The sequence below is a fragment of the Ictidomys tridecemlineatus genome, chromosome 3, assembly GCF_052094955.1.
Source record: "Ictidomys tridecemlineatus isolate mIctTri1 chromosome 3, mIctTri1.hap1, whole genome shotgun sequence".
Classification (NCBI taxonomy): domain Eukaryota; kingdom Metazoa; phylum Chordata; class Mammalia; order Rodentia; family Sciuridae; genus Ictidomys; species Ictidomys tridecemlineatus.
In genome coordinates, this window is record NC_135479.1 from 51,614,212 (window position 1) to 51,641,196 (window position 26,985).

Here is a 26,985-nt window from a genome sequence, read left to right on the forward strand (position 1 = left end):
AGGGGTGATAAGGAAGTTAGGACGCGGAGCAGCAGGTTTGAACATGCCGATGGTGTGAACTACCCCTTCACGACGATAGCTGCACACGTGGGTCTAGAGCTCCACAGAAGCTTGGCTTGAACATAACTGATGCCTTAGGCAGGTAGAATGCCCAGGGACCTTCGGTATTAGGCTACCCTGGTCCAATACGCTACGGCTCCTCGCTCTCCCTCCAGGTGGCACTACAGCCCCGCGCTTCTGAGGCGGGTTTTCTGAGCAGCGCGCTCTCTAAACTCTAGGTGTCCGTCTTTTCTTCCTAGACCCGCTGACCGTGGGTCGCGCCCTCTTCGCTGGGGTTTGGCTGGGGATCCAAACCCGGAGCAGGCTCTGGAGAGAGTGTCGTCCACGCGACCAGCACATGTATGGCGGCTCAGTGACCTCAGGGTTGGCGGCGTGATCGGCGTGAGCACCTGTCCCTTGGGACACCTCGAGGAACCAACGTGGAAAGAGTGTAGAGGACGGTGCCAATAGGCAGGGTATGGAACAGGGATGCATGAAAAGAAAGGACCGCGGAACCCATTGTGCTCTTTCACTTGGTGGCTTTGCCACCAGACCCAACAAGAACGGAAATTCCTGGCTCCCAGGGCCATCCCGGCGTGGGAAGCTTGTCGCGGACCCTTTAAGGCTCCATCTCCCTGCCCTTCCCCGCCCAGGACAGGCCGGGACACCGGGGACCTGACATTTGGCGGAGTATACTGTGGGAGCTAAAAATAGTCGCCACTCGGGGTTACTTCGGGGCATTGTTCTTCACACACCCCGCGCGCGGGCTCGCACGCTCTGTGTCATGCTATTGGAGTTCTCCCGTCTCCGGGCAAGTACACCTGGCCCATCCCCACGTCTTCGACCTAGCAGCCTGACCTGCGGCTAGACTATAAAAAAAATCCGCCGCTAGGTATCTTGGAGGGTGGGGGCGGAGTCCTGACACGTGGGTGGGCGGGGCCTTTCGTTTGGCGAACCCTGCTCAAAAAAACTTTATGGCCAGAAGCTGGCGGGAACCCGAGGGGCGTGTCTCGCAGGCGGTAAGGGGCGTAGTTTCCCCCGCCAGCTCCAGTAATTCAAGCCAAACTCTAAGCCCCAGGTTTAGCGAGGGGGCGTGGCCTTTGGGGTGTGCGGGCTCCTGGCCAATGAGTGTTGTGAAGGGCGTGTCCCGCAGCGGGGCGGGAGTGAAGTGGCAGGGGCTTCTCAGGTCTTTTCCCCCAGCCGGGCTCTGCCAGATACCAGGGAGCCCGGCTGCTTTCTGTCTCCTTCGCTTGCAGCTGTGGGACCCACCAGGACTGCCTTCCGCACATTGCTCCAGGATACCCGTGGTCCCAGCGCCTCTGCCTGCCGGACCGGGGTCAAAGACTCCCCAGTCGCTTCTCATCTCTGAAGCTCCTGCACCTCCAGCTATTCTAAGACAAGATGCCGTCGGGCTTCCAACAGATCGGCTCAGAAGTAGGGTTCAGCATGCGGGGGCGGGGCGGGGGCACAGGTCCAGCTTATCCTGGGCTGGGGTCGTGACCGGGGTCAGCAGGGGGGTGTTCCTGCTCAGGCGTAGGGGGTGGAGGTGGGGGGCTGGCTATTTATACCCAGCCTGGACAACCCGTGACTGTCAAATTCCAGTCTCGCCAAGAGGCAGAGTGGGTATGGGGCACATTTCGGGAGCTCAGGCCGCAACTGGATTCAGAGTGCGTCTGCTTTCCGGCTCTGCGGAGTTGCGCCCTATTCTGGGACGCCCTGCGCTCGATTCAACTTGGGAAAAGCCTCCACATCCGGGAGGATCTGGCCCCCAGTAGCTGTCCTCTTGTCCCAGCTCACAGGCAGTGTTTCGAGGACTGGAGGCTCTCCCTGGGCCCCACCCCCCACTCCTGGCAGATCTCCAGGACGCTGAACTTTCTCTTGGCCCGTTGTGGGTGGAGGGGTAGAGGGGAGTGTCGGCCCCCCCTCCCCCAGCTCAGGTTTCTGCTCGGAGACAGTCTGTGCCGCCAGCGAGCAGCCACCACTGCCACCGCCCCTCACGCCACCATCCCTCCCTCTTCCCTGGGCATGGCTCTCCCTGGCAGAACCCCGGCACAGCCCCCAGCCCTTGGTCGGAGCTTAGAAGGAGAGGGGAGGCCAGGGCAGAGAAATAGAAGGCCACCCCCTGAGGAATGACCTGGATGTCCTTTTTGGAATTGCCCTTCTTGGGCCTGTTGGGGGCCTCCTGACTGAGAAAACCCCCAGAGAGGAGGGAAGAGAACAGTGGCTGATGATAATGCACTTGTCAGGTTATAAAACTAGCACTATTAGAGTTACTGTAAACATTCGGTTTTGATTTTCACAACACTTTCACTGACAGGTAAGCAAGGCAAGCAACATCACTCCCAGCTCACAGAAGAGGAAACACTTAGGTTCAGAATGGGAAAGTGACTTGCCCAAGGTCATACAAATCTGAGCCTGTCCCAAGGTCACAGGGAAATTCAGGCTTAGGTCCTCAAACATTTCTCTGCCTGTGGACTCAAACATTCAGTTTCTCCTCCATGCCCTGGTTACCACTGGGTTCTTTGTGCTCCTGTTTACATTGAGATCTTTGTGCAATTCCTAATATGGCCCAGTTTCCCTCACCCAGCATGTTGGATGGAACCCAGCATCTTCAGGCTCCAGCTGGGCCCAGGCCCCTAGGGAAAGGAAAGAAAGTATGATTCCATATGACATATTCCTCTCTGCTTCTGCCTGTCTAGGATGGGGAACCTCCTCGACAGCGAGTGACTGGGACCCTAGTCCTTGCTGTATTCTCAGCTGTGCTTGGCTCCCTGCAGTTTGGCTACAACATTGGAGTCATCAATGCTCCACAGAAGGTGAGAGGCCTGCAGCTAGCAGGATAGAGGTGCCCAAACAAGGACAGGGAGACTTGAGGGGATGGAAAAGGAAGGGTTTGCAGGGAATCACTACTATGCTGTCCCTCCAGGTGATTGAACAAAGCTACAATGAAACATGGCTGGGGAGACAGGGTCCTGAGGGACCTGGCTCCATTCCACCAAGCACCCTTACTACCCTCTGGTCTCTCTCCGTGGCCATCTTTTCTGTGGGCGGCATGATTTCCTCTTTCCTCATTGGCATCATCTCTCAGTGGCTGGGCAGGTATGGGGTTGGAGGGCAAGGGTGGGGGTTAGGAAGGGAGCCACAGCGTGGGTCCCTGATACTCACAGCTCCACTCTTTATTTGCTCACTAGGAAAAGGGCTATGTTGGCCAACAATGTCCTGGCAGTGCTGGGGGGCACCCTCATGGGCCTAGCCAATGCTACTGCCTCCTATGAGATACTCATTCTTGGACGGTTCCTCATTGGCGCCTATTCAGGTACCCGTGAGCACCACAGCCCTGCCATGAATCTAACTCTCCTTCACCATACTTGGGTTTCCAAATGGGAGTGGGCAGCTGTACTCAGCCCTCCTGTCTTCCCTCTGCTCAGGGCTAACATCAGGGCTGGTGCCCATGTACGTTGGGGAGATTGCCCCTACTCACCTTCGGGGTGCCTTGGGGACACTCAACCAACTGGCCATCGTCATTGGCATTCTGATCGCCCAGGTAACTAGGCTTGGCCTGGTGGGAGACTAGGCAGGGGTTAGGTTAGGGTGGACCTCCAAGGTCCATCAGGAGGAATGAGTCACCTGCTTTCCTTCCCTACCTTCTCCCATAGGTGCTAGGCTTGGAGTCCATGTTGGGCACTGCTACTCTATGGCCACTGCTCCTGGGCATCACAGTACTTCCTGCCCTTGTGCAGCTGGTCCTGCTGCCCTTCTGCCCTGAGAGCCCCCGCTATCTCTACATCATCCGAAACCTGGAGGGGCCCGCGCGAAAGAGTGAGCTCACCCTGTGTCTAGCCGAGACCTATACCTCCACCCTAACTTGCTGGTACCTGGCCTCCTCTCAGGCCCCATCAGTCCTGACCCTCCCCACCCCCAGGTCTGAAGCGCCTGACGGGCTGGGCCGATGTGTCTGATGCGCTGGCTGAACTGAAGGATGAGAAGCGGAAGCTGGAGCGAGAGCGGCCACTGTCCCTGCTCCAACTCCTTGGCAGCCGCACCCACCGGCAGCCCCTAGTTATTGCAGTTGTGTTGCAGCTGAGCCAGCAGCTCTCAGGCATCAATGCTGTACGTATGGAGCAGCCAGCAGACCTGGGGAGGGGAGAAGGGAACTAACTTCCTCCATTAACACTCAGGGTTGGTCCAATTTGGTATAGCTGGAGTGGAAAACAGGACAACGCTGCCATCACCTCTTCTTCTCCCTTACTTCTAGGTTTTCTATTATTCGACCAGCATCTTCGAGTCAGCAGGGGTGGGGCAGCCAGCCTATGCCACCATAGGAGCTGGTGTGGTCAATACTGTCTTCACCTTGGTCTCGGTAACTACTTGCCTCTGGAATGGACTGCACCACAGGCTTCACATCCCTGGGGTTTCTGAAGGCCCTGCTCTTGGTTATCCCCACCCGTCAACATGCTCCCACTTCCTGTGTCTTGAAAGTCCCCTGCCAAACCCTAACTCTTCCCACAGGTGTTCTTGGTGGAGCGTGCTGGGCGTCGAACACTTCATCTCCTGGGCCTGTCAGGCATGTGTGGCTGTGCCATCTTAATGACTGTGGCTCTGCTTCTGCTGGTGAGGCCTGGGGGGCTGGGACGGGCCAATAGCCCAACCCATGGGAATGGTCCCAAGGTTCTGTGGCTAGCCAGGATCACACCTTAACATTCATGCCTTCAATCCTGGGGCTGCTATGTGCCAGGACCATGGGTGCTTGGCTATAGCACAAGTTTGTCAGCCAGGAGAAAGAGCCCCTGGTAAGCCTCAGGAACAATAATTCCTAAGACTCAGATTTAGAGCCAATGGGGACTCAATCATCATAGGAGTTGAGACCAGAATGTTTCCTCTGCCTTGAATCTGCATGGGGCAGCCAACATAGTGTCAGTGCTCAGAAATGCTCCAGGGCCTGTTCTAATGAAGGGTGGCACGCCCCCCACAAGCTGCTGGGAAGGGTAGATTTCAAATTCTCCTGTAGGTCAAATGCAGGTAAATATCCAGAAAGCTGAAATCAGCTTCACTCCCTTCCCTGCCTGGTCCCTAGGAGCGGGTTCCAGCCATGAACTATGTCTCCATCGTGGCCATCTTTGGCTTTGTGGCTTTCTTTGAGATTGGCCCTGGTCCCATACCCTGGTTCATCGTGGCCGAGCTCTTCAGCCAGGGACCCCGCCCAGCGGCCATGGCAGTGGCTGGTTTCTCCAACTGGACCTGCAACTTCATCGTTGGCATGGGTTTCCAGTATGTTGCGGTAGGTCCCCCATCCCTGCCCCAATCTCCCACACTGGAGAATAGAGGGGGCAACACATCACTATCCTGCTTGCTTTCCAGTCAGGGACCCCCAACCCTAGAGTGGTGGTCTTTGGATCAATTTGGTGGAGCTGCTCCACCAGAATCAAAGGAAAATGGGGTAGAACTAGATTGGATAGTAACACAGGTGTCTTTGGAACAAACCAGTGGCATAACTTAACTTAGACCAGGAATAAAATGATTTAAACTTTGTGTTAATACCACAAATGGCTGGGAATCTCCTCTGAGTGCAATATGGTGAAGGGATGAGAAATGGGTCTGGGTTCAGATAATCCATTTTTCAGCGTAATCCTTCATTTCTGGTCATTTCCATTGCCCCTTGAATTGTCCACCTGTTTCTGCTGTAGTCCCAGCTCCCTATTAGGAGTATTTAGTTCCTGACTTGCCTGAAACTATCCCTTCCATCCCACGCCACCCTACTCTGTCAACACCTTTCTCCACTTATCCCAGGATGCTATGGGTCCCTACGTCTTCCTTCTATTTGCGATCCTCCTGCTTGGCTTCTTCATCTTCACCTTCTTAAAAGTGCCTGAAACCCGAGGCCGGACGTTTGACCAGATCTCAGCCGCCTTCCGTCGGACACCCTCTCTTTTAGAGCAGGAGGTGAAACCCAGCACGGAACTCGAATACTTAGGGCCAGATGAGAATGACTGAGGGGCAAGGCAGGGGTGGGAGAACAGCTTTCTCCACCCCTGAAATCCCCTTTTCCTCTGCAGCACTTTAACCCTCTCTTCCCCATTACTTCCAGGGTAGAGAAAAAACCCTGCAACCTGGTAGAATTGGGAAGCTGAAGGGAAGGGTGATCTGAGCACCCCTTCATTCCCCTCGTGTGACTCTTTTGGATTATTTATGTGTTGTGGTTAGGCCGTTGACTGTCAGGGTGGGTTGGTTTCCCTCTCCTTTACCACCCCAAACTCCTCTCCAGAATACATCCACCCCCTTTAGAGAAGAGGGGCTAGAGAAGAGGTGGCTCTAGACTGGCTTCTTCAGTGGAACAAACTGAAGCAGAAAGCAGGACATGAGACCAGAAGTTGAGTTTCCCACCACCTTAGACTCCTCCCACAACCTGGCACTTTCACTGAATTATTGCCACATAGTCTGGGTGAAGGGGGCTCTGTCTTGACCCCTCTAGGGCAAAGGACTCACCCTCCCCAAATCTAGCCTCTCCTCCCTCCCTCCAGGCTCAGCCTTTCAGAGTAAGAGGGAATACAAAGTATGTACCCTCATGTGGTGAGAAGGGAGAGAAGGCATCTGCCTGTAAACTTGGGGCCTCATCTCAGTTGTTCCCCAAGCCTGCCAAGTGGGGGCCCCAGCTCTTCTCCACTCCTGTTCTGGAAGGGTGCTGTCCCTACAGGCTTTTGACCAACTAAGGGCAAAAGGGGATTTGAATGACTGCCTGTAAACAGTGGATGAGAGGAGACTTTGGATATTTTTGTATATGTTTAAATGGGTAGGGAGCAGAAACCAAAAGGCTGTTGTACTAAATATGTATATATAGATTCATCGATAAAGTCACTGTATGGAGAAGAGTGTCCTGTCATGGAGGCACTGGAGGATGGCTGAAACAGGGACTACAATCCACTTCGCCTGCCCCTCTTCCTCCCTCTGTCTTGCCTCACCTCCAGGCCTCAGAATCCTCTAGATGTTGTCACTCATGCCCTTTTCCATTACTTTTTATTGCTTTAATAGTAAATGTTCAATAAACAATAGCCACAAGTGCCAGGCACTGCAAGGGAGACATCATCCCTATTTGACAGGAACAGGGAATCTCAGTGTTGAAGGCACTTATCAAAGCTACACAGCTAGGGACACCAGAGCAAAGAGTCAAGGGCAGGCCCTGCTGACTGCCTGTATCGTCTCACACTTCACCATCCATGGTTCTGAAGTGAGTTACCTGTGATCCAAATTCTCCAGAACAGAGAAGAGGCAGAGACCAAGACAACAAGAAAGCCTGTTTTTGTTTTTACTGGAGGCTCAGGTGGCACATGACAGTTCATAAAATGGCTTCAGAGGTAGGGGGTTGAAGGGAAACAAAAATAAACTGGGTGGGAAAGAAAAGCAACCAGGAGGAGGTTAAGAGCTGGCTGGTTCCTTCTCAGCCTGACTTAGGGGAGGAAGTTGATGCCTCCGAACACTAAGGATGGAGCCCTTCCTTCAACCCTTGATAGGGAAGAATGGGGAAAAAAATGCAAAAGGCTGTTGCTTTAGCCCTCCTGAGTCTCAAGGAAAAGGGGAAAAGCCGGTCTTCTGATGTCATGAGTTATGGGAAAGGAGGGAGGGGGTGCTGGGTAGGGTACAGGTCAGTTGGAAAAAACTGGCAGATACCTAAAAGAACAAAAGAAACAGACAAATCATGAACATAAACTTAATCATGACCCATTCCCCAGCCTTCTTGCTACCTGCCCTCTGAAAAGAGCAGCCTCTCACCAGATGGTAGTTCTGGGTGTCCTTTGAGTTGGAATCACTCCAGTATGGTGGTGGGGGGGTCCCCACTATTGATGGGGGCTGAGGTCTAGAGAAAATGGTAGTCAATTAGGCTTCTTGTTCTTCAGGAAGCTTCATGCCTTCTGTCTTTCCCTTTCGCCCTCCTTTCCCCAACAATTTCTACCCACAGGCTGGTGCTAAGGCTCCAAGCAGAGCTGAGGTGGGGGTGGGGTTTTGCATGGTTTGATTGTCTCTGCTGGGGCTGATTGATATAGTACCTACACCAAGGATGGCCCTAGCAATCTACATGAAAGGACAGAGACAGGGGAGTGGGACAGTAATAAAGGGAAGGGAAAGGGCCAAAAATGGGACAGCTGGTCCCAGCCATTTCCCCTCACTCCCAATTCCACTATCCTCACCTCTGGGGCTGTGGGCTGCCGGGGGCCAGGGGGCTGCTGCCGTCGCCGCTGGAAGTAGGGGCGGTTTCGTGGGCGCTGGGGCTCAGGCCGGGAACCATCAGTGGGGCCTTGGCTGGGCTTGGTCTCACCATCCCCACCTTCAGTGGTAGGCTGCTGAGGTGGCCTGGGGCGGAAAGGCCTAGGAAAAGAAGCAGAAGCCATGAAGGGACTATGGAACCCAGGGCAGACCACTTCTCTCACCAGGACTTCCCCAGCTTCCCTATTCCCATCTCCAAAAGCCAGGCTTTCAGCTCCATGTAAGTGCTGCTTCCCTCTGGGTACCTCTAACCATTAACTTTAGGCACTTGTAAAACTCTTCCCCTTTTGCAAAGACTAAACACCAGACAGCAAAGAGAAACTGAGCCCCAGAAAAGGAGTCTTACCTTCGGTACCTAGGCCGGAATCTGGGTGGAGGCACCCGCTCATCTCCCTGCTGTTGGTCCACCTCTAGCGGAGCTGTCTCTTTGGGTTCTACCCCATCAGTGCCCTGGGAATATACAAAGGCCTTGGTGGGCTGTAGGAACCCTGGCTGTCCAGAGGCCAGGTTATCCCTGGCTCTTCCCAGCCCTTAGTTCCACTTCCTTTGTGAACCCTGTAGTCTCTAACCTCACCAATTCCCACTTCTGCCTAAAATTTTAGTAGCAGGCTCCCTTACTGCAGCTTCTCCTCACCTCTATAGGCTGCTGCTGGTTAGGGGGCCGAGGGCCTCGCACAAACCGTCTTCGGTAGAAGAAAGGTGGTGGGCGCCGTCGTCTGGGCCGCTGACCAGAGTCCTCAGCCCGCTCCCCTTCACTACCAGGTTCTGTTCCACCTGAGGGAGCCTCTGCCACCATAGGTGGTGGGGCAGCTGGGCGAGGCCGGGGGATGAATCGACGGAATCTACGTCGATTGGGGGCATAGCGGCTGCCTTTCACTGGCACCCCCCCGGGCCCAGTTACATTGGCAGCTTCTGCACCCTGGAAATGTGGAAGGGGAATCGTCAGAACTCCCCACCCCATGACAAACGCACAACATTTGCAAACTTGCTGGAATCACTGGAGTCTCTTCTGTCTTCCAGCCCAAGTCCCCTCTCTAGCTCTCCTGTGGCTCCTCTTATACTTATCCAGCTCCCCCACCCTGCCAAAGGGCAACAGTGAGTTGGTACTCAACTAGGAAAGAACAGCTTGTCCTTTTGAAATAACTGTTATGGCACCCTCCCCCCAAAGACCATGGGGTGGAGAAAGGGCTGGCAGCTACTGTCCATCTTTTGCTCCAGAGGACTGACTCAGAAGCATCCTGCTGGGGATGGGCCCCATATGGAAAATAGACATGGAAGTGCTTGGTGAACTACTGAGAAGACACCTTGATACTACTGACTGAAGACATGGACACATTATTTAGAACATCCTTAGTGTTAAGACACATCCTGGTGAGAACATAGCCCCATTCCCAGAGGCAGAGCTGGTCCCAGAAGGATCAAAGCCTGGGCTGACCTCCAGGACACTCCCCCACAAGCCTGGCCAACTCTAGAACCCACAGCAGCCCCCAAACCTTCTCTCCTTCCACGACATCAAACTCCACAGTCTCCCCATCTCCAACGCTGCGCAGAAACTTCCTGGGGTTGTTTCTTTTAATAGCTGTCTGGTTGGGGGAAAGGCCATGAGAAAAGTGAGCGCAGCAAAAGCAGAGTCTGTTCCACCCTTGCTGGGTCCACCACCCAATTCCATTCAACATTTTACTTGGGGTCCAGAGCTGGAGGGCAGAGCCAAAGATGGTCAAAGTTTAGTAGGGGAGGGGCTGGGGTGTAGCTTAGTGGTAGAATGCATGCTTAGCATGTGAAAGGCCCTGGATTCTATACCTGGCATTGAAAGAAAGAAAGAAAAATTTAGTAGGGGAAAAGTCAAACTAGGAGCCTGGGGATCCACTGAGAAGTTACCACTTTCCCCAGGATACTCTCTCCCTTCCCTCCTATACCCCTCAGGGACTTCAAAAAGGGAGGCAAGAAAGAGGAAATCAAAAGCAAAACAAAAAGCAGAGACAATCTTAAATTGCAAAATGGGTAAAACATACTGTGCTTCTTACCTCAATCCCAGAGAGCTCTTTACACCAAGGCAGTGGTTCTCAAACTAGCGAGCATCAGAATCACCTGGGAGCTTGTTAAAACGGTGCCCAACCCCAAGATCTGACTGATTTGGTAGCTTGGGGCGGGGCCTGAGAATTTGGATATCAGGTGATGCTGCTGGTGGTGCCAGGACCATACTTTGAGAACCACTGCACCCAAGTCTCTCGGACCTGAGTTCTTTCCCTTGGAAAACTGCCTGATTCCTTCCTGTAGTGTTAACAGGTCCCAGTAGGTGGAGAGCATGTAGTGCCCAGAGGGCAAAACACACTGACAGCCGTTCAGTAACCCAACACAATTGGGGCTAATGGTTGATACAAGCACCTGAGGCAGATGGGAGACTGGCTATTTCCACGTGGGCAGGCCGTTGAGGAGCCGGAGAAGGACTGTAGCTAAGGGTTATGGGAAAGGCCTTCAAAGAGAGGGCCGGTTCCTCCCCTCAGAAAGCCAACCTAGCTTACCTGGTGAACAAAGACATCCTCCTTGGTGTCATTCCTGCAGAACAGGATGGGTCGTTAAGGGGGTGATTTTAATAAGTCACTCAGTTTCACTAAGGCCTCCCTAGCTGTCCATTCCTAAGATTGGTGGCCCATCCTCTTCAGATTTCAGTTACTTGGGGCACAGACAGGACCCCCAAAGCTGGTATAGAGAGGTACACCTAAAACCTCAGTGAAAATCCTGGTCTTCATGAGAAAGGAATGGAAGAGAAGGCAAAGGCACCTTGAAAGAGCTGGGACAGCTCTTTACCTACAGAGTGCTCCACCTTCTACCCTAGGGCACCTTAGAACCTGCTGGTGCAGGCTATAACTGTTTCTGGCCAACCCCCCACCCCCAGTCCCTACTGGGACTGGAAAATTCCACTATCTCCTTTTTACTTCCAAGGAGCAGGCCAGAGGTGCAGAATGACTTTGGGAAGGGGACAAGGTGTCAGGGACTTGTTCCAAACAGCCACAAAACCTTATGTTCATACTCAGCCTGGAAGTAAATTCACAGTCAGGTTCCCTCTCAACATACAGAGGGACCAAGGATGAGAGAAAAGAATATCCATTCTCTATCATCACCTTGCCTACAATCCTAGTTTATCCTAGAACCCTGTAGGATGAGGGAGAGGAGAGGGACTCTTCACAGGAGCCTGCCTTCACCAGAACAAATGTTCCAGCTTTAAAAGCACTTGGATCTGCACAAAGGTCAGCCTGCTAAGAGGGAACTAAGGCCTCCCAGGAGGGCTTGGCTGGGCAGGGTGCCCGGGCTGGGGAAGGCTGCACTAGGGGGCTCTGCTCAGAATCCACCACTATAGCCTCTCCCAGGCTGGAAGGGGAGGGGCTGCCAACAGAAGAGAAGCAACAATCTCCGGCTGGACTACCTCCTTCCTCCCTCCCCCTACAGCCAGTCTCAGTCCCATCAGGTGGGGGATTCAAATGAGTCACACAGCTCTTTAAGGGAGAGGAGTCGTCAGGGTGCCTCAAGTGCTTCCCTTAACAGGAAATCAGTGAAGATTCTAGCCCAGAGCCCTGAGGTACAGAGAGCGCCATAATTCCATCCCCAAAGTACAGCAAACTAAAAATAATGAAAATTCCTGAAGGTGAGACAGAAGCTAGGAAGGTCAGAACCAGGTTTGCCAAGTTCCTGGATCATTAATCCTCTGCTTGCCCTTGAAGATGTGGAGGAGGCTTCATCTTGCCACTAAGCACACGTTTGTGCTGTGGTTAAAGACTCAACCAGCGTCAGCTGGACATTGCAACCATGTGCCTTGGCAGGGGTAGAGATGAGGTTGGGAAGGTGTCCAGTCCCACAGACCAGTTCGAAGACACCCATTCCACCCTCTCCCTGGGTTCCTCGGATACCTGTTGATGAATCCGTAACCATTCCGGACGTTGAACCATTTGACAGTGCCCAGGACTTGGATTGCTGCCAGGCAGAGATGCAGTGGGGATAGTAAGTGGGGGGAAGAGATGGAGTTGGACTGAGTTTTGAGACACTCCAAAAATCTAACCTGCCTTCCTATTAAGCTTATTTTCAAGACTAGGTTTCACTATTGGCTTTAAGGTATTCTTATCCCAATTCCACCAAATTGAATCATCCACACAGGAGGCTTAAGCTTTCAAAACCCAACTCTAAGCATGTTCCTCTCATGCTATATAATTCCAGGTCCTTCACCTAGAACCGGTACTCACCTGATCCACTGAGGGCCACCCTCAGGTTATAACTCAAGAGCTTTTCTAGCCCTCCCAATGTAAGGGTCCCCAGTGCACCTGCTTCCCAAGTCAGAGTTTACTCCATGCTAACGAAGTCAACTGGGCCAAGCCTCCCGCCCCAGAGGCGTGGTCCAAATCAGGGTTTATTCTCCACCCCAAGGCCTTGGCTGAACCTGCTAGCCCTGGCTCTGCTCAGCCCCACCCCTACCCCCACCCCCACCCCCGGAAGGCATAGCAAGATTTCCCTCCAGGGGAATCCACTTTGGTCCGCAGTTCCCAGCTCAGTTAGGCCTTTGGGCCTCGGGGCCAGGCCCATCTTCGGCTCTCTAGACCCTGTCAGGCCCCACGCTGCCCCTCCCCCAGTCCGCCTACCCCTTAGAGCCGCCCTGGCGCGTGCGCCCCCCCTCACCCAGCACCGGCTTGTCCGCCTGACTCCGAGCCGGGGGCGCGGGGGTCCCCGAGGCCGCCGTCACCGGGTTGCCAGGGGTGCGTGAGCCTGGCGCCGAGGGGGTCCCAGCAGCGGGGCCAGAGGCGGCTCCGCCCCCGCCGCCGCTGCCCGCCCCGCCGCCTGCTTTCTGCGGCTCTCCCGCGGGCACCGGTACCACCACTGCTACCACCCCTGCCGCCGTCGCGGGCACCGTCGCCGCGGGGGCCGCTGTCGCCACCACTGCCGCCTCCACCTCGCTCATCCCGCCGGGTCCAGTACCGGCCCCCGCCGCCACCTCCTCCTCCTCCTCCGCCGCCACCGCCACCGCCCCGGCCCCTCCCCCCGGCTCGCGGACCCGCCGCCCCGCTCGGTCCTCGCGCCCCGAGCCTCGCCCGCACGGCGGCAGCGGGCCCTGAGCCCAGGCCAATAGCAGCCGGCTGCCGCGGCGCGCGCAAGCCCCGCCTCCCGACCACAGGCCAATCCTAGTCGCGCAGCCCCCCGACCCTCACACCGGCCCCGCCTCCCGGACTTCGCACCGAGGCGGAGGCCCCCGCCCGCTGCCCCGTAAGTACACCTGGGCCCCGCCCCTCTTGAGCCACGTGACCTCTCCCAGCTCAGCCCATTGGCTGACAGCTATTTTCCCCTCCCCCCTCCGCCCCTTTCCACCGGCCGCGGGAAATCAAACGGGCTGGTTGCGCCCCCAACCGCCACCTGGCCTCTGCGCGAAAGGCGGGGCCGGGGGCGCGGCTCCGAAGGTTGCCCCTGACGACCTAGGTGGAGCGCGGCAGTCAGCAGCCTTAGGTCTGGCGGTGAGAGGCACTGCTAGCCCTCAACCTCTAGACCGACCTAGCCCAGACCCTGGCAGGCGTAGACGCCTTCTCCCGGACACCACCGTTGATTCATTCTCCTTAGAGGATGTCCCGGCACATGGGGCGACTGTATCTGCTCGCAGGGCAGGCTGGAAAGCACCGCAAAACGATTTAACCAACTCAACAGTTGTTTTCATAAGCCTGGGCCCCTCGTTTTTATGTTGTTTTTGAGACAAAGGGTACATGTAGCACACAAAGCAGTTTTGCTGAGTTTTGATATGTCTATCCATGTAGGCAACACCCTAACCAAGATATGTTTTCCTTGCCCCAGGAAGTTCCCTGGAGCCTCTTCCAGGTAATTCCAGCATCTTCACCGGTCACAATTCTAATGTCTCCCACCGTATGTCTCTCACGTCTATGTACGGGGTGCTGAAGTGTCTGGTTTTGGCACATGCAGTTTCCTCTGCTTCGAATGCGCTCCCTCACCCCGTGTCTCTTAGGGTGGCCCTCTTCAAATATCAGCGTACGTATCACGCCTCACTATCACATTATACATTATTTTTAATGCACTTTTGAAAATATGAAATGATCCTATTTGCTTATTAATTCTACTCCAACCCTACGCACATACGCTAGTGCACAATGCTCAATATTTATTGAATAAATAAATGATCCCCAATTCACAAATGAGTAGACAGATGACTGGTGCGCAGCTGTCTCAGGTTTCTTGGAAGCCCGAGAAGTCCGTCCTAGGAGCAGCAATCTCCCTCCCTAAATAATGAGGCTCTAGAAGTCGCTCCTCCTGAACGCCCACCCGGAAGGACGCGAGTCTCGCTGGGCAGGGCGTATTTTTGCTTAGGGCAGCGGGTCCCAGAGCAAGACACATGCCTCCACGCGCAGCTCGTTCTGCCCCAAGTCTGCTTCCCCAGCGCTAGGCGTATTGGCTAGGGCCCGCGTCCCGCCGCCGCCGCAACCACAGCCTCTCCCGATCCCGGCGCGCCCTCTGCCGGCCGGTCTTGAAGGCTGCCAAATAGCGCTTCTTTGGCGGTCCACCAGCTACTAGCCTACCTGATTGATGCACACCACCCATCCCGCTAGATGATTCGATTTCCAGGGCATTGGGCACAGTGGACAGAAAAAGAGAAAAGATAAGCAAGGCGAGGCGGTGAAGGATACAGAAATGACCACCCCTTCCTCAAACATGTTAAGAACCAGTTTATCTGTGGTAAGCCCTGAGCTTAAGGGAAGCGGAGACCAAGACTGGGGAAAGCAAGCAAGGTACCTCACGGGGTGACCTCTGCAGCAAAGAATCACATGGGAAATACACGGAGTTCATTTGAAAGATAAGATGAAAGGAAGCTCAGATAAAGGGAGTGTGTGTGTCTTTACTTTCGTAGTGAAATTAAGAAAAAGTCAGGAAAGCAGAGAACATGGGGTATTGCAGGGAAAAGTACCCTTGGCAGACAAACTCGAATACAACATCATACTGAATAGAGGAAAAACTGAAAGCTTTTCCTCTAAAACCAGAAACAAGGCAAGGTTGTCCACTCTCACCAGTTCTATTCAATGTAGTTCTTGAAACTAGCCAGAGCAATCAGTCACAATGAGAAGGAAAATAAAGGGATACAAATAGGAAAAGAAGAAGTCAAACTATCACTTTTTGTTGATGATAAGATCCTTTATCTAGAAGACCCCCAAAATCCGACCAGAAGACTCCTAGAGCCAATAAATGAATTTAGCAAAGTCAAAGGATACAAGATCAACAATCATAGATCAATAACTTTTCTACACTCCAACAGCAATTCAGCTGAGAAGAAATCAGGGAAATTATCCCTTTCGCAATATTCTCAAAAAAGCTGGGGGGTGGTTAATCTAACCAAGGAAGTGAAAGATCTCTGCAATGAAAACTATTGGACACTGAAAAAAGAAATTGAAGAAGATCCCAGAAGATGGAAAGACCTCTCTTGTTCTTGGATAGGCAGAATTAATATTGTCAAAATGGCCGCACTACCAAAAACAATATACAGATTCAATGCAATCCCTAACAAAATACCAATGGCTTAAATGCATTTGGAAGAATAGCCAAAGCCATTGGGAATAAGAAAAGTGATGGAGGAGACATCACAATATCCAATCTCAAATTATGCTGTAGAGCTACAGTAGCAAAAACAACATGGTATTGGCATCAAAATAGACGCAAAAACCAATAGAATAGAATAGCAGACACAGAAGCAAATTCACATACTTACAGAGAACCATTTGTTAAAAAGGCTTTCAACTCTTCAACATACATTTTTGGCACCTTTTAAACAAATGGTTCTGGGGCCCGGCATGGTAGCACACACCTATAATCCCAGTTACTAGAAAGGCTGAGGCAGGAGGAGCAAAAGTTTGAAGGCAGCCTCAGAAACTTAGGGAGAAAAAAATGAAAAGGGCTAAGGATATAACTCAGTGGTAGAGCACCCCTGGGTTCAATCTCCAGTACCAAAACAAAACAAAAGCAAATGGTGCTGGAGAAACTGGATATCTACATGTAGAAAAATTAAATTAGATCCCTTTCACCTCCACAAAAGTCAATTAAAAAATGGATCAAAGACTTAGGAATTAGACTAGAAACGTTGCAATTGCTAGAAGAAAACATATGGTCAAAGCTCAAGAAATAAAACCAAGAATCAATAAGTGGGATGCCATCAAGTTTAGAAGCTTTTGCATGGCAAAGAAAATGAGAGTGAAGAGAGAGCATACAGAATAGGAAAAAAATCTTTGTCAGCTATTCCTCTGACAAGGGATTAATATCCAGAATATATAAAGAACTCAAAAAAACTCAATGCCAAAAAAACCCCAAATAACTCAATTATAAATGGACAAAAGAACAGAAATTTATCAAAAGAAGAAACACAAAAGACCAACAAATATATGAAAAAATGTTCAACATCTCTAAGAATCAGGGAAATTCAGATCAAAAGATTTCATCTCACTCCAGTCAGAATACCAATGATCAAGAATACAAATAATAAATGCTGGTGAGGATATTAGGGAGAAGGTACAGCCATACACTGTTGTTGGGACTGCAAATTAGTATAACCACTTTGGAAAACAGTGTGGAGATTCCTTCAAAAACTAGTGATGGAATCCTCATATGATCCAGCAATCTCACTCCTCAGTACTTATGCAAAAGAATTAAAATCAGAATATTATAGTAATACAGCTACTACAATGTTTCTATCAGCGCAATTCACAACAGCCAAATCATGGAATCAATCCAAATGCTCATCAGTAGATGAATGGATCAAGAAAATGTGGTAGATATACACAATGGAGTTTTACTCAGTCATAAAGAAGAACGAAACTATGGCACTTGCCAGTAAATGATGAATATGGAAAAAATCAGACTAAGTGAAATAAGCCAGACCCAGAAAATCAAGGGTGGAAAGTTTTCTCTTATATGTGATAGCTAAAAGCACAGTAAGGGAAAGAAGGTAGTGGGGAATGGGATTAGATATAATAAAGATACAGTGAAGGAGAATGAGAGGGAGGAAGGAAGAATGGGAAAGAGAAAGAAATATGGGCTGAATCTAATGGAATCATGCTATATACATATATAAATATACCAAAGCTTATATCTCCTTCATGTAAATGTAGAAAGTACCAATAAAAAAATGAATAAATAAAGGAGTAAAGGGAAGATAAGTAGAAAGGGCAGAAAAAGGGCAGAGAGGAGGAAAGAAAAGGGGGAAGGGAAATGGGGGTTGAAATTAAATTCCTTGTATGTATAATTTTGTCAAAAGGGATCCAAATACTATGTATAATTATAATGCTCTTAAAAAAAGAACTATAATGCTGACTCTGTGAAAACAGTAATCTGAATAGATGCAACATAGCAATGTTTAATTCAGATTATTTTAATCATTTTTGGGGGGGTACTAGGGATTGAACTCAGGGGCACTTGACCACTGAGCCACCTCTTCAGCCCTATTTTGTATTTCATTTAGAGACAGGGTCTCCCTGAGTTGCTTAGCGCCTCTCCGTTGCTGAGGCTGGCTTTGAACTTGCAATCCTCCTGTGTCAGCCTCCCAAGCCACTAGGATTACAGGCGTGCACCACCACTCCTGGCTTAATAATTTTTTTTTATAATAAAACAACTGTGCATCAAGAAAAAAAATACTCTTGGCAGATGAACACCACCTATTCATGGAACAGTGTAACATACACTCTATCCCCAAGGAGAAGGACTAGCAGATGGCCACCAAGAGATGCAGTGAATTGCCTTGTTCCGTTAAAGGATTTGTGCGTGTCATTTTTTTGTTTTTCAGAAATATTTGTGTACCCTTTTTTTCTTGTTTTCGTAATTCTTAGGTTCAGTTAATTTTTTTTAAATTAATCAATTAATTTATTTTGTGGTGCTGTGGATTGAACCCAGGGTCTCACTTGTGCTAGGCAAGCCCTCTGTCACTAGCTTCATTCCTAGTCTTGAATTATTTAAATATTTTTAAGTTCTATAGATAACAGAGTCTCCTCCTTTTCCTATCACTCTTTTCATTTGCTCCTGCTCACCTTTTGCCCTGTATATCCACATTATTTTAACACCAAACTTCCTGAAAAGCATTTTGCTGTCACCTCTCATTCTCCACCATCCTTCTACAGTCCACCAAACCAAATTTACTTTTTGCCTCCTAAAATATAGAATCATGCTATATACATATATAAATATACCAAAGCTTATATCTCCTTCATGTATATGTAGAAAGTACCAATTAAAAATGAATAAATAAAGGAGTAAAGGGAAGATAAGTAGAGTAGAGGGGGCAGAAAAAGGGAAGGGGATAAATAAAATAATTAAAATAATCTACTCCCCTGAGGCTACATTAGCAATGACCCAGTCTCTTCTGGTGCCTCCTCCTGCTGCTGCTGTTGCTGCTGCAGTGGCAGCAGCGGCTCCTCCTCCTCCTCCTCCTCCTCCTCCTCCTCCTCCTCCTCCTCCTCCTCCTCCTCCTCCTCCCCCTCCTCCCCCTCCTCCCCCTCCTCCCCCCCCCCCTCCTCCTCCTCCTCCTCCTCCTCCTCTTCTCCTCCCAGGGCCTTGCACAAGCTAGGCAAGCACTCTACCACCAAGCTACATTTCCAGCCCCTATATTTTAAAAATTTGAGGTAGTGTCTCATTAAGTGGCCCAAGCTGGCCTTCAACTTTGGGATTCTCCTGCCTCAGCCTCCCAATTCTGTCCCTTCTTAACTGGAACATTCAGTGAGTGCATGACTTTTGGTTTTCTTTGGACTCCATCAAGTGACTTGTCAGAGCTTCACGCATCTTCTCATGTCTTTCCTTTTGTGACTTGTCCTCCACCAACCCCAATATTTCCAGATCATGTTCTCCTATCATCTCAAGGTCATTTATCCATCCCCCTGGCTCTTAGTGCCTAAATGACAAAAATGCATATAAAGCACTTAGCATACTTTATGACACATAGTGAGTGCTCAATAAATAGTAATTCTTACTATTACGACTAGGTTAAAAAAAAAAAAAAGAGGTTCCAAGAAGGAGGTGGCAAGTAATGATATCAGATATGACAGATGGGACCAGGAGGTGGGAGGTGGAGAAAAGTTCAAGCATTTAGCCAACAGACCACTTTCTGATGGCTCTTAAACCTGTCTCCAGCCCTGAAGCCTTCTCACTTCCTACCAGATTCTAAGACCAGTACTTTCTAGCCAATTGCTCCTCAGGCTTCTGAACTTCAACAAGGCCAGGTTTAAGTTATTCTTTTTCCTCTCTCCTCATTGAGTTAATTCATCACTATTCATCCACAAACACTCATCCTTTAGTGCCCATTCCTTATTTGTAGGAGTCTCCCCTGGGTGCCCTGGGTTAGCACAGCAAAGGTGAAGATATATAGTATCAAATTGAAATAATATTTGAAAGATTCAAGAGAGAGTGTCACCCCTATTTCCTACCACCACATACTCCCAAGCAACTTTCCCCTACAACTTTCTTGTTGCATCCCAAATCACTTTCCCTCTCCTTTCCTCTAATATCTGCTCTCATTTTTCAGCTGCTAGAGTGTTCCATACCTGCAAACTCTGGCTTCTCCTTGCCCATTTACTTCTTAGCTGCTCTTATCCCTGCCCTCCCCTCTTTGCTGTCTCTGCGAGCACTCTGCCAAATACTTGACCTTTTCTCCACCTCCCACCTCCTGGTCCCATCCGCCATATCTGATATCATAACTTGCCACCTCTTTCTTGGAACTTTTTTTTTTTTTAACCTAGTCGTAATAGTAAGAATTACCATTTATTGAGCACTCACTATGTGTGATACAGTATGCTAAGTGCTTTATATGCATTTTGTCATTTAGTCACTAAAATAATCTTGGGAAGTGGATACTATTAAAATCATCACCAGGTGCAGGGGTGCACGCTTGCAATCCCAGCAACTTAAAGGAGAATCACATGTTGAGGCAGGAGGATCGCATGTTGAGGCCAGCCTCAGCAACTTAACAAGGCCCTAAGTAACTTCAGCAAGACCCTGTCTCAAAATAAAAAGGAATGGGGATGTAGCTCAGTGGCAGAGTGCCTCTCCATTCAATCCCCAGTACCCCAAAAATAATAAAAAATTTTAAAAAATAGGGCCAGGGTTGTAGCTCAGTGTGTAGCATGTGTGAGGCACTGGGTTCAATCCTCAATACCATATAAAAATGAATAAATATAATAAAGGTATTGTGTCCATCTATAACTATTTTTTTAATTTAAATAAAACCATCCCTATTTTAAGGAAAAGGAAACTAAGTTTTAATGAATTGAAGTGGCCAGCCTAATGTTACAGGTGGGAACAAACCAAGCTAGAATGTAAATACCAATCAGTATAACTCCAGAACCCAGTTTCTAAGTTACCAGCCTCCTTTCAATATGCTGAGACTACATTTAAAAATTTTTTTTGAGTTGTGGATGGACACAATATCTTTATTTATTTATTTAATTTTAATGTGGTACTGAGGATGGAACCCAGTGCCTCACCCGCACAAGGCAAGCGCTCTACCACTGAGCCCCAGCCCCAGCCCCTGAGACTACATTTTTCATCTTTCTCAACAATTCCTTTGCCTCATATCCCCTTCTAAGATCTTTCCATATGTCGGACTTTTTCTTTCAAAGTAAAATTCTGAAAGACTGTTTCTATTACTCAGCTTCTGCTACTTCCTTTGGCTCCACATTCAGGAGAGATACTAACATCAGTGATATTACCCAGTTCAAGGGACACATTTTTTCCCTGTTACTCTACCTCTGTGTATGTGGCAAATGCAAGACTCAGTCTTAGCCACCTCATAGTCACCTCAGTCTTCTACTTGCAGGCCTGAGTCACGGTTCTTCTAACTCAATTTAACCTCTTTCTTGGTGTGTTACTCTACTTCAGATATGACATGATAGGGGTTGAGTTACATCCCCACAAAAAATATTGAGCTGGGCAGGGGTAATGCATGCCTCTAGTTCTGCTGCTCTTGAAGCAGAGGCAGGAGGTATTATCTATTGTTTTAGACCATAAGTAACAGTCAGCTTGAGGCCAGCCTCACTGATGTAGGGAGACCCCCATCTCAAAAGAAAAAAACAATGGCTGGGCATGGTGGTGCAGGTGTAATGCCAATCACAAGTTCGAGGCCAGCCACAGAAATTTAGTGAGACCCTCACTAAAATAAAATATAAAAAGGTCCAGATGATGTGGACATGCCTATAATCCCAGTGGCTTGGGAGGCCGAGGGAGAAGGATTTCCAGTATAAAGCCAGCAATTTAGAGAGGCCCTAAGCAACTTAGCAAGATGCTATCTCTAAATAAAATATAAAATGGGCTGGGGATGTGGATCAGTGGTTCAGCGCCCCTGGGTTCATTTCCTGGTACCAAAATATAAAATTAAATTAACTGGGTGCCATGGCGCATGCCTGTAATCCCAGAGGCTTGGGAAGCTGAGGCAGAAGGATTGAGGGTTCAAAGTCAGCCTCAGCAACAGGGAGGCACTAAGCAACTCAGTGGGACCCTATCTCTAAATAAAATACAAAATAGGGCTGGGGATGTGGCTCAGTAGTCAAATGCTCCTGAGTTTAGTCCCAGGTACCAAAAAAAAAAAAAAGGCAGGGATGTAGCTTGGTGATGGAGAACCCTTCAGTATCCTCAGTAGCTCCCCCAAAATGTTGAGGAGCTGGGGATGTAGTACAGTGGTTGATCCCTGAACCCTCAGTAATCATGGGTGCTCTGCTGCTGAACTACATCCCCAGACCTTTTTATTTTTATTTATATTTGAGACCGGATCTCAATAAGTTGCTTAGGGTCTTGCTAAATTGCTGAGGCTGGCCTTGAACTTGCAATCCTCCTGACTCAGCCTCCCAAGTCACTGGAATTAAAGATATGTGCCATCACACCTGCCTTTATTTTATCTGTGTGTGTGTGTGTGTGTGTGTGTTTTGAAGTTTTAAAATGTAAATACCTGTGAATGTAACCTTATTCAGAAATACAGTCTTTGCAGATGTCATTGGGTTAATATGACGTCATTTCCTCTTATAAAAGGGAACCTCCGTGTGAGGTTAGAGATACATGGGGAGACAGCCATGAGACACTGAAGTCTTGAACAGGTAAAATATGGAAGGTGTTGGCTATGGAGTATTGAGCACCAAGTCTTGGCTGTTGCAAGCCAAGGAACTCCTGGGGCTACCAGAATCTGGAAGAGCAAGGAAGGATCCTCTTCTTTAAGCTTTGGAGGGAGAACAAATAACTGCATACATCTTAACTTCAGACTTCTATCTTTCAGAACTGTGAGTGAATTTCTTCTGTTATTTATCAGGTTTATGGCATTTCTTAGGGAAACCATAGGAACCCATACACAACCCAATTTCAGATGACTTCCTAATATGCCTGCATCCTAGACACCCTCCCAAGCTCCAGACCCCTGATGGCCAATTGATAGCTGGAAATCTCTAGGGTCCCTTATGTTAGTAAAGGGAACCACCACATCTAGATGCAGAGACTGAGAATCAGCCTTGATACCAGACTCTCCTTCCCTACATCTAATGTCTCACTGACTCTAGGTCCTGTCAGTTCTACATTGTCACCTCTGTTTATTTCTCCTCATCCCCTCCTGCCCTCCCTGGTTCACACCATCAGTGTCTCTCACCTGCATCACCACAGTACCCTCTGCCTACCTGACTTCCTTACTTCCAGAGGACCCTCAGATCCATTTTCCATGAAGTATCACACCAGTAAAGCAACTCCTCAAATCATTCTGCCTTAGAACCCTGCTTTATTTTCACTATTGTCTTTATTAGTCCTTGGTATTTTCATATTCTTATTTTCTTGTTTATAATCTGTAAGTTTTGGATCTTGTCTATCTTGCTCACTGCTGTTTTCTCAGCACCTAAAACCACACCAGGCACCTTAGACATAACCAGTGAATGTTTGACTGAATGAAGGAATGCAGCTAGAAAGATCTTTCTAAAATGCTTTCTTCTTGGTCCCCCCACCAGTGAAAGTACTTAGGCACATTAAATATATACATTCCCCAGTAACCAGCAGTTCACCTGTGTATTTGACCCAAATAGATTTTTCTTTTTTTAGATGAGGATTTCCCTATGTTGCCCAGACTGGCCTTGAAATCCTGGGCCCAAGAGGTCTCCAGCGTCAGCCTCTGGCGTAGTAGAGACTGCAAGCTTACACCACCACTCCCCACTGGGCTCTATGATATCTTGAGTTTCTTTCTTTAACATCTGGCCAGGACAAGGAAAAGTACACAAGAACTGCCATGATAAATCCAGTGCTGGTTAGCACTTCTGTGAATTGTCTTCTAAAATATTTCTAGTTTACAATAAAATATGCAGGTTCATTAATTTCTTCAACAAACATTTATTGAGCACCTACAGTGTGCTTGGTGCTATAAAAGGTTCTGAGGTGTCAAAGTGAATAAGGCACAAAGATCCTTTCTATTCTTAGAAAATACAGAAATCCCACATTATAGTAAAGGAGACAGTGACATAAATAAATGATACATAGAATAATTATCACTATACTAAAGGCCTTGAAGGAAATGCAGACTGATGTGATATTAGGAGAATATGAGGGTTAACCCAGAATCAAGCTATCAGGAAGATACTCCTAGGAGGTGGTATACTGCACTGTGACTCGAAAGCCTATCAGAAGAAAAAATTTAGTGTAGAGGGCAAGTCTAGTGAATAGGAAATGAGATAGGCAAGATCAGATCAACCAAAGCCTTGGGATCTAGATTTTATTTTAATTAGTTAATCAATCAATTAATTTTTGCTATACTGGGAATTGAACTCAGAGCCTCACACATAGTAGGCAAGTGCTCTACCATTGAGCAATATCTCCAACCCTTTTTATTTTTTTGTTTTGAGACAGGGTCTCATTAAGTTGCTGACACTGACCTGGAATTTAGGATCCTCCTTCTTCAGCCTCCTGAATCACTAGGATTACAGGTATGTGTCACTCCACCCAGCTAGATTTTTAAAAAAATATTTATTTTATAGTTGTAGTTGGACACAATACCTTTATTTCGCTCATTTATTTTTTTATGTGGTGCTGAGGATCGAACCCAGGGTCTCGTGCGTGCTAGGCAAGGGATCTACAACTGACATATACCCCAAGCCCTAGATTTTATTCTAAGAGTAATGGGAAGACTTTGAAGAGTTTTGAAAAGGGAAGAGAGCAATATGATCTGATTTATGTTTTTTTTTATAATTTATTTTTAGTTTTAGGTGGACACAATATATTTATTTTTATTTTTATGTTGTGCTGAGAATTGAACCCAGTGCCTCACACATGCCAGGCAAGCGCGCTACCACTTGAGCCACATCCCCAGCCCCTGATTTGTTTTTTTAAAAAAATTTTTAGTTGTAGATGGACATAATACTTTTATTTATTTATTTATTTGTATGTGGTGTTGAGGATTGAACCCAGTGCCTCGCTGGTGCTGAGGATTGAACCCAGTGCCTTCACACATGTGAGGCAAGCACTCTGCCACTGAGCCAAAACCCCAGCCCTGTTTTTTAAAGGCTTTTTCAAAACAACTTTTTATTTTTTTGAGCCAGGCATGGTGGATACATGCCTACAATCCCAGCTACTTGAGAGGTTGAGGTAGGAGGATTGCAAGTTTGAGGCCAGCTTGAGCAACTTAGTGAAACCCTATCTCAAAATCAAAAATAAAAAGGACTGGGAAAGGGCTGGGGTGGTGGTTCAGTGATAGAGCGCTTGCCTAGCACCTGTGAGGCACTGGGTTCAACTCTTAGCACCACATATAAATAAAAAAAATAAAGGTTTCCATTGAAAAAAATATTTTAAAAAAAGGACTGGGAATGTAGCTCAGTGGTAGGACACCACTAGGTTCAATTCCAAGTTACCACAAAAATAAAATAAAATACATATATACTGTGTGTGTGTGTGTGTGTGTGTGTTTTGCTGGTTTTTGAATCCAGGACCCCTCATGCATGATGAATACAATGTTTTACCCCTAGCCCCAACTTTATTTAAAAAAAAAATTAGTTGTAGATGGACACAATATCTTTAGTTTATTTATTTATTTTTATGTGATGCTAAGGATTGAACCCAGTGCCTCATACATGCTAGGCAAGTGCTCTACCACTGAGACACAACCCTAGCCCCCCAACTTTATTTTTTAGAACAGTTTTATGTTCACACAAAACTGAACAAAGACACAGAGATTTCTCATATCCCTCCTGCCCCCATCCACACACAACTTCCTCCACTTAACTTAGGTTTTTAAAACATCACTGGGCTGCTCTGTGGAAAATAAATTGGAGGGAAACAGAGGTGATGAGCATGTGGATTAGTGTGAGGCCATAAGGATGAAGTGGACCCATTTGAGGTATGTTTGGAGATACAGCCAGCTCTCTGAACTCATGGGTTCCACATCCACAGATTCAACCGACTGTGAATCAAAAATGTTTCTTAAGAGGAGGACTCCTCCTCCTCCTCTTCTTCCTCCATTGTTTTTGGGGTCTCTCTGTGTGGTCCAGGTTGGCCTTGAACTTCTGTGCTCAAGCAATACTCTTACATATAATCCCAGAAGCTGAGCTCTGGGATTCTGTGTGTGTGCAATATACCCAGCTCCATTTCAAAGGACAAAATTGGGGCCACCAGTGCCAAGAAGGCTAAGATATCTGAAACTGGACCAAACCTCCCAAAGAGAGGAATGGGGCCTGGGAAGAAGAATGGCTTACAGGTCTCAGATCTTTTTTCCTGGCTATTCAAGACAAGGTGGCCTCTTGGGCTGGGGCTGGGGCTCAGTGGTAGAGCACTTGCCTAGCATGTGTGAGTCTCTGGGTTTGATCCTCAATACTACATAAAAATAAATAAATAAAATAAAGGTATTATGTCCATTTACAACTAAAAGAATTTTTTTTAAAAAGACAAGATGGCCTCTAAAGCTTGCCCATCACTAATTTCAAACTCCCATCTCACTGTTTTACAATAGTCTTCCTCTCTTCTCTTTCTCTCTTTTCGTCTCTTGCAATATTTTTTAATTGGTACATTAATTGGTACATTATAGTTGTGCATAAATGATGACATTTGTTGTTACATGTTTGTACATGTGCACAATGTAACAATATTGATTGACTGACATCACTCCCCAGCATTCCCCCTCTCTTCCCTCCTCCCATCCCTCCGACTTTTTCCTCTACTGATCTCCTTTTGGTTTTCATGAGATCCCAAGCCCCCACCTTTATTTTCCTTTTTCTTCTCTAGATTCCACATGTGAGAAAAAATATATAACCTTCACTTGATTTTTTCAGTTTGTCTTATTTCGCCTACCATAATGGTCTTTAATTTCATCCACTTTTTCCTGCAAATGATATAATTTCATTTTTCTTTGTGGCTGAATAAAAGTCGATCATATATAGAGAGACCATATTTTCTTTATCCATTTCTCTCCTCTCCCTTGATTCCCTCTAAGCATTTGGCAGTTTCTTCTGCTTGCATTGCCTGCCTACCCCACCACCAGTTGTTCTATAAACTTTTATAGCTGACCACATCCCAGGCTTTGTGGTAGGTACTGAGGATCCAAGATCCTACAATCATGGAGCTTCCATCTATTGGGTAGACAGATGGTGCTGGCAGGGATGAACACAGAGTGCATGAGACAGAGACAATGATATCCGAGCAAACTGGGAATGTCAGGGATAGCATCTATGGAAGATGAAA

The 26,985-nt window shown here is 48.3% G+C and overlaps 2 protein-coding genes across 5 annotated transcripts; one reads left to right on the forward strand and one right to left on the reverse strand.

The window, feature by feature from the left end:
- Positions 1-300: 300 nt before the first annotated feature.
- Positions 301-24,242, forward strand: Slc2a4 (solute carrier family 2 member 4). Of its 4 annotated transcripts, XM_005332775.5 has the most exons (11): positions 963-1,473; positions 2,739-2,855; positions 2,966-3,138; positions 3,231-3,355; positions 3,468-3,583; positions 3,696-3,858; positions 3,962-4,149; positions 4,295-4,399; positions 4,549-4,650; positions 5,114-5,317; positions 5,827-7,108. In XM_005332775.5, exons 1-11 carry the CDS (start codon positions 1,441-1,443, stop codon positions 6,028-6,030), a joined length of 1,530 nt encoding a protein of 509 aa, XP_005332832.1. In that variant the 5' UTR covers positions 963-1,440; the 3' UTR covers positions 6,031-7,108. The 4 variants fall into 4 exon arrangements, with proteins under 4 accessions (XP_077898915.1, XP_077898914.1, XP_077898913.1 ...); XM_078042788.1 differs by lacking the exons at positions 2,966-3,138; positions 3,231-3,355 and adding an exon at positions 304-515 and having other exon boundaries at positions 693-1,473; XM_078042789.1 differs by lacking the exons at positions 2,966-3,138; positions 3,231-3,355; positions 5,827-7,108 and adding an exon at positions 24,166-24,242 and having other exon boundaries at positions 301-1,473.
- Positions 7,326-13,286, reverse strand: Ybx2 (Y-box binding protein 2). The gene is made up of 9 exons (XM_005332900.4): positions 12,961-13,286; positions 12,201-12,264; positions 10,818-10,851; positions 9,789-9,878; positions 8,930-9,214; positions 8,642-8,745; positions 8,220-8,397; positions 7,804-7,888; positions 7,326-7,701 (listed from the first exon to the last, which is right to left on the reverse strand). The coding sequence occupies exons 1-8, from the start codon at positions 13,238-13,240 to the stop codon at positions 7,838-7,840; spliced, it is 1,086 nt and encodes a 361-aa protein (XP_005332957.3). The 5' UTR covers positions 13,241-13,286; the 3' UTR covers positions 7,326-7,701; positions 7,804-7,837.
- Positions 24,243-26,985: the final 2,743 nt, after the last annotated feature.